A 9685-nucleotide genomic window follows, 5' to 3' on the forward strand; every position below is an offset into this window, starting at 1 on the left:
TGAGTTCTTGAGTTAAGAATCCTTCTTCAGGCTAAATGCATGAAGGGGAAGGGAGCCAATAAAAAGAAGTTCTCCTGGGTTTCTGTCAGATGAGATGAAAATGTTACATAGAAACACAATATAAACCTCATGACCCACAGGAACTTGAAGCACTGGCTACTGTGATTATTTGTCTGTAGCAGAGGCCATCTTCACTCCCAGTTAGAGGATGCTATTGGCCAAATGGTCCAGAACTCACCCAGCCCATGACAAAGGGTTGATTACTAGTCAATGGGGCCCCATCGTCTCATTGGCCATTTGACCTCTCCATGTCTCATGTTCCTTATATACAAGATGGTGATGAATTAGAATACTGACCTCACAGACTTTCTGTGAAGATAAAAGGAAAATGAGCACTCTTTTATACATATTTTTCTTCCCTCTCCCGCTTCCATTAGGGAAGCCGTGTGAGGAATTGGGACCATTTAGAAGATGGCGACCAAGCAAACCGAGCCGGTCACTGTCATTAGCCTCCGGAAGTTGAGCCTGGAGACCCCAGAGTCCCAGCCAAAAGGTAAGATGACCACAGATGTCTCAGACCCTCTAGCTGCTGCTTAATTTCCTCCTGTATTTACTAATTTTTACAGTAATGAATTGGTTTCCCAACATCTTCCTCCTCATTTTTAGTGAGCAATCATCCACATATATTCCCTTCCCACAGAGGCTTTTCCTCTCACTCTGCCCTTCCTTGTTAGAGTCAAAGACATTCACCGTGGAAGATGCCGTGGAGACCATTGGATTTGGACGTTTCCACATTGCCCTCTTTCTGATCATGGGCAGCACGGGGGTGAGTTCTCTTTGGAGATCATTTGAATCTCTAAATCAAATTCATCATTGGACATGTAGAGTCTTCCACTGACCTCCAGCTCTGGGCTGTTCATTCAGGGAGGGGAGTGAAAGGGAGTGAAAGTGAATTACTCCCTGTGAGGGGGCTTAATTCAAAAATAATTTTCATCTACCTTTGCCAGGTGTTTGGTTAGGAGCAAATACATATCTGTGTCTTTATGTTCTGGGAATTCAATATTCATTAAAAAAAACAAAAACAAAAACGGTTTAAATCTCTTCCTTCTCTGGGAAGGGAGGAGAAAACTAGTATCATTCTAAGTAAAATTAAACACTTGGTCCTCAAATATTTTGTGCATAAGAATTGCACGGGACACCTGTTGTCATTACAGATTTCCAGAACCTTTAGGAGGCACCTATGAGGGTTTGCTATTTACCACCAGCTATTTTGAGAAAAGAAGAGTGATAGCTCAATCCCAGGGCTTTGACCAACAGTGGGTCTGTCCCAAGAGACCACTACTGCTTCCTCCTTTTGTTGTAGGTGCAGTGAGAATATGTTAGGAATATGATATTGATAATGAGACAGAAGGGAAAATCTGAGAGAAGTGGTCAACATGACAATGGTTTAAGGCGGGACGTAAAGATAGCCAATAGGACACTAATGAGTAAATAATAGAGAGCCTTGACCCTCGCCCTCAGCTAAATAGTATGAGACAAAGAGTGATGTGAGCTGGAGGGACCACTTGGCAAGTTCTGATGCAGCGCTCCAAAGCCTTGTGCTCTCTGGAGGTAGTCCAGTAATGGAGAGAAAGGCAAGATGCGTCCTGGTCCTGCTTTTATAATAATCAACAGTTCAATTTAGAACATTTCTTCATCTAGGAAGTAATGTCTTACCTAGTCTCCAAAATGTTGAGATTCTATATTTCAAGGGGCAAGTGGGTGTGATTGGGTATTGGGGAAGGTTTTATCGGAACTTTCCTCTACTTTCAACCAGAACATCTCCACTTCTGTTTTACGTATTTGGTTTCCAGTTTGGTTTCGTTACGTGGTCCCCTTCACTTAAACACTGTTCAACTCTCTGCATCTTTTACCTTCAAATATGTTGGGAACCCTGTCTTTTCTTCCTTTATAGCCCATCTGACAAGAGAAAAGAATATGTAGAATTTTTTTTTGTTTACCTTCCCAAATTAACCAAATCACCTTATACAAAGGGAGTGTAACTTTATTAGTTACGATCTGTGTTAGAAAGATGGTGCTGCTGTACCCCCTTACCAAAGGGTAGGTATCAACTCTGTATAGGCAACTCCTGATGTCCATCTCCAGACCCATATCCATGGAGACTGTATGTCTATTCCACATTTATATTTGATGTTGTTGTGAAATATCTTCTGATCTTCTTCAAGTGTTTTATAAGCTGCTTCACTTCTTCCCAACCCATCAGGTAGGAAGGGTTATTTACCAGACCTCCTCCTCCCTGCCTCTACCTACCCCCAGAACTATTTAATTGGGTATGGTAACCAAATCCCTCCCCTGGCTTTAGGATGGTCTGCATTGGATGGATCTTCTCATCAGAATAGGTGTGTTGACAGTAGGGACATGGCTCCTCCTGGCCATGGTCTGTTAAGGTTCTTGGTTAGGGGCAGTCAGAACAGTAGTTGGGTTTCAGGGCCTCATGTGACCAAGGTGTATGTAATAACATCACAGCAGCAAAGCAGCCTCAGTCTGTGACCAGGCATCCTGAATCCTAATGTTCTCTGAGGGCTCTAAAATCTTATACACTGCTGCTCCTCTGTGTCCTTCTCCCCTTAAGTTATTATATCAGGGTGGGCAGAGTCTTATCCCTTACTGGCTTATTTCCTCCTAAGACCACTTAAAGGAGTAGAGTCCTGGTTAATATTGACCCAACTGCTCTATATTACTGAGACATCCTTCTGATGTCACCCTGTCTCTTATTTATTATACTTTTTGGGCTAAAGCATACTAGCTATCTGTACTCTAAACATGACTAAAGTACTTTCCAAGAGGAGACAAGCCTTTGTGATACTTTCCAATTCCCAAATAGTAGCTAACACCACTATACTTTTTTCATCCCAGACCTTTGAATTATAAATCTGTAGATAGTACTATAATATGTAACCCATACAAATATCAGTTATTTTCTAGCATCTACTTCTTCCTTTCTCTGGGAGATAAACTTAAGCTACAATGGGTTGTAAGATAGGGTAGAGGATGATATTCAAACTTCCTATTGAAAGAAATATTTAGTAGCACAGCTTACACTAGGTTTGCCAAATAGACCTTGTTTCCTGGCGATGAACTCATTGTTTTGTACTTGTTTGTTTCCTCTCTTCTAGTTTTCATGAAGCTTGCCTTCCAGCTCAGCTTCTTGAGATCGGAGACCATTTCACAAATCCCATTTGCAAAGGCTATGCCCTAAGACCTTGACAGTGATGAGTATGAAGCAACAGAGCCAGGTTGATGTGGGTGCTGGTGGTTAGTCATGTCACCCACTGCCTAAGTGACTCCCCCAACATACACAAACACATAATACTGTCATAGAGCTATAGGGCAAATACATGGGTCAGCAACATCACAAAAAATAGATGTCATACATCTGTAGGAATCCTCTCAAATTATTCAAACCATGAACGTTGCATCCATGAAACCCAAAGTTTTACTATCCTTCTTTATCGAACTAGCAGTTTTGAGTGGGTACACTATAGGTGCTCCCTCAATGGGGGAGGGGAAGGAGGAGATTAGGATTAAAAGGATGATGGCAGGGACGCCTGGGTGGCTCAGTTGGTTAAGCGGCTGCCTTTGGCTCAGGTCATGATCCCAGTGTCCTGGGATCGAGTCCCACATCAGGCTCCTAGCTTGGCAGGAATCCTGCTTCTCACTCTGCCTCTGCCTGCCGCTCTGTCTGCCTGTGCTCGCTCACGCTGTCTCTCTCTCTCTCTCTCTGACAAATAAATAAATAAAATCTTAAAAAAAAAAAAAAGGATGACAGCAGGCACGCATTTGCTGATGAGAGACCAGCACTAAGACACAGTGTTTTCCCACTTTCTTTAAGGTTGTTGAGGCCATGGAGATCATGTTAATAGCAATTGTATCTCCTGTCATCCGCTGTGAATGGCAGCTGGAGAACTGGCAGGTGGCGTTAGTGACTACGGTGAGTGCTTGCTTCCGGTGTTTTGAATGAACCAACTGAAAACCCAGGGCTCCAGCTCCCCTTCCCCCATCCCACAGGGCTAAGAGCCAAAGGTGACCTCACTCTTTGGGTGGTTGCTTCCAAAGCTCATGGGCTTTGCAGGCCCAAACCACTATTTGTGGTCTTTCTCTCATTTATCTCTTTTCCTGTAGAGAGCATGACCTTGAACTGCTTATTTTCTAGCCCCCAGCAAGAGGCTAGAAGAGACAAATGCAAATCAGAGAGAGTAGACCTTAAGTCTTAGATTAGTTATGGTTCGAGTCTGACTGCAAATTAGTGGGACCATAGTGACTTATGCAATCACCGAATCGTGCTCATGGAATGCATTCAACTTTTCTCAAAGATCGTTATGAGTAGCCTTATGAAGTGCACATCAAGTTTTGCTACAGAGTAGAATTAAGGATCTTCTACAACATTCTTTTGAAAGGTGTTTATTAAGTACCAGTGAATTGCCAGCAGGCTGCGTGTGCATGCGTGTGTTGGCGGGAGTAGAGTAGCTTCATGTTGCGTGAATAGGAAGTCAGGAAGAGGGAACAATGGGAGACAGGTGGGGATCAGAAGCAATTTGGAGTCCATGCATGGACTCCATTCTGGAGATCACTATAGGCCCCTGCCCCCCGTGCAAGCCCACCACGCAACATATAGTCGTTCCAGATCTACATGACAGTTTCTCCAAATTACTCTTTCATGTAACAAAGATCAATTTCACTTAGGCACACCATTGACTTCATAGTCATTATGTATTTCTCATTAAATGGATATTAAAGTACACTTCCTATCATGCGGAGCTCTGGTAAATCTTTATTTATTTATTTTTTAATCTTAAAAGACACTCTTCTTGCCTAAAAATGTTGGAGGCTACACTGTGGGTGTCAGGGAGCCATCAAGGGGCTTTAAAGAGGGACATGGTCAGCTTTTCAAGTGCCCTGGGAAGATGAGATTGGAAGGTAGATATGTTAGCAGTCATAAAGTGGCAGGGCGTATGGTGGGGAGGGAGTGTGTTTTGGAAGCATTTAAGAGGTCACATCAGCCAAGGAGGTGAGAGAAACACAAGCTGAGGAGTGGAGAATTGATTTACTTGGGGATTGAAGCTGGTTTTCATGAAGGCAGAATTTAACAGAGAGAACTACGATGAACCAGGTGCCAACATCCTCACTGAGATGGGGGTGTTGGGAGGCAGGTAGGCAGAGAAGGCTGGAGGAGGCGGTCAGTTGATGGAGGCCTTGAAAGAGGGTAAGGAGGGTAAGGCTTTAAAAGAGAGAGTTATGGTCTGAAACTAGCCATAGAGAATGCTGGAAGTTTTCCCCAGCCCCCTAGCCTTCTGGGGGTTATGGGCAGAGAGGAAAGGGTGTCCCCACCTCTCACTCACTGCCTTAAGCAAACTTAACCTGGGAATTCTCATCTGTGTTGGGAACCAGGAACCTCCTCTTCCCATAAGGAACTGATGAGTTCTCCTCTCAGATAATGTATACTATCTGCCTGGTTGTGTTTCTGTCTGTGTCATGGAGGCCAGGAAATGTGGAGCCCAGTTTTGGACTCAGTCCCAGCAGCAAACATACAACCTGCTTATTTTCGGACATCCATTTCTCTCTTTAAAATTCCTTTATTAAATTTTGTTGCCCTTGTTCCTTTTTTAAAAAAGTTCTAACACTTTTAGAAGAGGGAAGGGGTATAAATAAAAACAGGTAAAGACCTTCCCTGGGCTGGTAATTAAGTGACTCAGCTATTTTTCATTTTTTTCTATCTCTAAAATGCAGTTGCAATTTGGAAAGCATTCCTTGTCCATTGTGTACGTGGAGAATGACTGCTGTAACTTTCCGTGTAATTATAATGGCACCAAACCCCAATGGGCCTGGGGATGTGCACGTCCCTATTCCTGAGGATGTCGGGACATCCAGCTGTGGTGTTTGCATCTGTCACTCCCATAAACTATATTATCATATGGTATACTTTCTGTATTTACAACTGAAACTTATCGGTTGCGTTTATGTTGTTTCTTGGTGGCATCTGAGGCTCCTTGATGTTACCGGTAACGTGACCTCCTTGTCAGGTGAGTCACGGCTCAGGAGACTTTTCTCTAGGGAATTCAGGTCACCCCAGATGTGCCCATTCCTTGTTCTGAGTTCCTGGCTGCCTGCCATCCTTTAGTGTCTGTCATCCTGGCTGTGAGGCCCATCTGGCTTTGGCACCTGTGCCCAGGACTCACCGACCACAGCTCTGCCACCAGGAGGGGCTCAGACTGATTCAGCCAAGAAGCCATATTTTGACCAACTCCCACTGACCAGCCTCCCCATTCCCCAACCCCAGTGCCACTTGCCACCTTCAGGACAACCTGGCCTAAGCGGTTGTTAACCTTGATGACTGTGGATGAACTACAGTCCCTCACGTTCTGTGACTGAGAGCGCTGAAGAAACCAAACTTCGTGTGGTGCAGAAAACAGAAATAGAAGAGTAATTTTTATGTTACAAATAAGTACCTGCAGAAAAAGCAGACCTTCCAAAGGCGGGGGGGAGACACAGAGAGAAGGTGGGGGTGGTGGCGGAGAAAGTTTATGTCTTCAGCCCTATGTGATTCTCCAAACAAGAATAGCATTCATAAGCTTTGGGGTTCACACAGGCATTGAGTCAAGGTTCGTGCTCCAGACCGGCTTGATAATAAACAACTCAGCCTTCGGAAAGTCATGTCTTTACACTGAATGGACAGAAAACCAGAAAGAATAAAAACATCTGTCAATTATGGGCAAGAACAGGGTAAACTTTAAATTTGATCTTATTTGACTCTTTGCTTCACTTTTATTAATCATTTAATTAAGCTTAATCCAGGTGTAATTAAGTCCATTAACCCAACATAGCATCTCAATACACAAAAGTATTTTAAATCCAAAGAGCCGCTTTCCTTCCTGCCCTGGGCAGTCTGTGATTGCTTCTTTTTATTCAAGTCTGGTCAAAAAGAAAAAAAATTTAGTTTACTTCTTCCTTCTTGGAAGGAGTTTGATAAGTCCATAATAAAAATTGCTTCATTTCAGGGGTACCCACATTTTGAGATTCACCAACTGATATGATTTTTTTTTTCATTTCATTTTATTTTATTTCTTTTTAGTGTCCCAGAAATCATTGTTTATGTACCACACCTAGTGCTCCATGCAATACGTGCCCTCCATAATACCCACCACCGGGCTTACCCAACCACCCCCCTCCAAAACCCTCAGTTTGTTTCTCAGAGTCCACAGTCCCCCATGCTTTGTCTCCCCCTCCGATTTCCCCCAACCCACTTCTCTCCATCTCCCAACATCCTTGTGTTATTCCTTATGCTCCAACAAGTAAGTGTAACCATATGATAATTGACTCTCTCTGCTTGACTTATTTCACTCAGCATAAACTATTCCAGTCCTGTCCATGCTGATACAAAAGTTGGGTATTCATCCGTTCTGATGGAGGTACAATACTCCATTGTATATATGCACCATATCTTCTTTTTTTTTTTTTTTTTAAAGATTTTATTTATTTATTTGACAGAGACGGGGGAGATCACAAGTAGGCAGAGAGGCAGGCAGAGAGAGAGAGGAGCAGGCTCCCTGCTGAGCAGAGAGCCTGAAGAGGGTCTCGATCCCAGGACTCTGGGATCATGACCTGAGCCAAAGGCAGAGGCTTTAACCCACTGAGCCACCCAGGCGCCCCTGGACCACATCTTCTTTATCCATTCATCTGTTGAAGGGCATCTTTGTTCTTTCCACAGTTTGGCGACTGTGGCCTTTGCTGCTATGAACATTGGGGTACAGATGGCCCTTCTTTTCACTACATCAGTATCTTTGGGGTAAATACCCAGTAGTGCAATTGCAGGGTCATAGGGTAGCTCTATTTTTAATTTCTTAAGGAATCTCCACACTGTTTTCCAAAGTGGCTGCACCAACTTGCATTCCTACCAATAGTGTAAGAGGGTTCCCCTTTCTCCACAGCCTCTCCAACACATGTTGTTTACTATCTGGGTCACAAATCAGGGCTCAGCTGATACCAAAAGACTGAGATTATTCCCTGCATATTCTCAGACCACAATGCTTTGAAACTGGAACTCAACAACAAGAAAAAGTTTGGAAGGAATTCAAACACTTGGAAGCTAAAGACCGCCTTGCTTAAGAATGTTTGGATCAATGAGGACATCAAAGAAGAACTTAATTCATGGAAACCAATGAGAATGAAGACACTTTGGTCCAAAACCCATGGAATACAGCAAGGCGATCCTAAAGGGGAAATACACAGCCATCCAAGCCTCCCCCCCAAAAATAGAAAAATCCAGAACACACCAGCTCTCTTTACACCTTAAAGAATTGGAGAATCAATAACAAATTAAGCCAACCCCACACACAAGAAGGGAAATGATCAAGATTAGAGCAGAGATCAATGAGATAGAAACTAGAGATAGTAGAACACATCAATGAAACTAGAAGCTGGGTTTTTGAAAGAATCAATAAGATCGATAAACCTTTGGCCAAACTAATCCAAAAGAAAAAAGAGAGGACCCGAATTAATAAAATTATGAATGAAAAGGGAGAGACCACAACTAACACCAAGGAAATAGAAACAATCATCAGAAAATATTGTCAACAGTTATATGCCAATAAGTTAAGCAACCTAGAAGAAATGGATGCCTTCCTGGAAACCTATAAACTTCCAAAACTGAATTAGGAAGAAATTGACAACCTGAATGGACCAATATCTAGTGATGAGATTGAAGCAGCGATCAAAAACCTCCCAAAAACAAGAGCCCAGGACCTGACAGATTCCCTGCAGGATTCTACCAAACATTCAAAGAAGAAATAATACCTATTCTCCTGAAGCTGTTTCAAAAAATAGAAACAAAAGGAAAACTTCCAGACTCTTTTTATGAAGCCAGCACTACCCTGATCCCCAAACCAGGCAAAGACCCCACGAAAAAGGAGAATTTCAGACCAATATCCCTGATGAATATGGATGCCAAGATTCTCAACAAGATCCTAGCTAATAGGATCCAACAGTACATTAAAAAGATTATCCACCATGACCAGGTGGGATTTATCCCTGGGATGCAAGGGTGGTTCAATATTCACAAATCCATCAATGTAATAGAACAAATCAATAAGAGAAGAGAGAAGAACCACACAGTCCTCTCAATTGATGCAGAGAAAGCATTTGACAAGATACAGCATCCGTTCCTGATTAAAACGATTCAAAGTATAGGGATAGAGGAAACATTCCTCAACTTCATAAAATCTATCTGTGAAAAACCCACAGTGAATATCATTCTCAATGGGGAAAAGCTGACAGCCTTACCTTGGAGATCAGTAACACGACAAGGATGCCCACTCTCACCACTCTTGTTCAACATAGTACTGGAAGTCCCAGCAACAGCAATCAGACAACAAAAAGAAAAAAGGTACTCAAATGGGCAAAGAAGAAGTCAAACTCTCTCTCTTCACAGATGACATGATACTTTATATGGAAAACCCAAAAGACTCCACCCCCAAACTACTAGAACTCATACAGCAGTTCAGTAACGTGGCAGGATACAAAATCAATGTACAGAAATCAGTTGCTTTCTTATACACTAACAATGAAAATATAGAAATGGAAATGAGAGAATTGATTCCATTTACTATAGCACCAAGAACCATAAGATACC

At 42.7% G+C, this 9685-nt stretch overlaps 1 protein-coding gene across 1 annotated transcript in view; it reads left to right on the forward strand.

Moving 5' to 3' along the window:
- Positions 1 to 471: 471 nt before the first annotated feature.
- LOC111151898 (SVOP like) overlaps positions 472 to 9685 on the forward strand; it is a 64321-nt gene continuing 55107 nt past the window's right edge. Inside the window, exons 1-3 of the mRNA XM_022510115.1 lie at positions 472 to 553; positions 735 to 826; positions 3893 to 3991. Of these exons, the coding sequence (XP_022365823.1) occupies positions 472 to 553; positions 735 to 826; positions 3893 to 3991 (273 nt within the window). The remainder of the gene's footprint in view (positions 554 to 734; positions 827 to 3892; positions 3992 to 9685) is intronic.

Source organism: Enhydra lutris, unplaced genomic scaffold (assembly GCF_002288905.1).
Source record: "Enhydra lutris kenyoni isolate GAN:26980312 unplaced genomic scaffold, ASM228890v2 scaffoldscaffold27, whole genome shotgun sequence".
In the NCBI taxonomy this organism is placed as follows: Eukaryota; Metazoa; Chordata; class Mammalia; order Carnivora; family Mustelidae; genus Enhydra; species Enhydra lutris.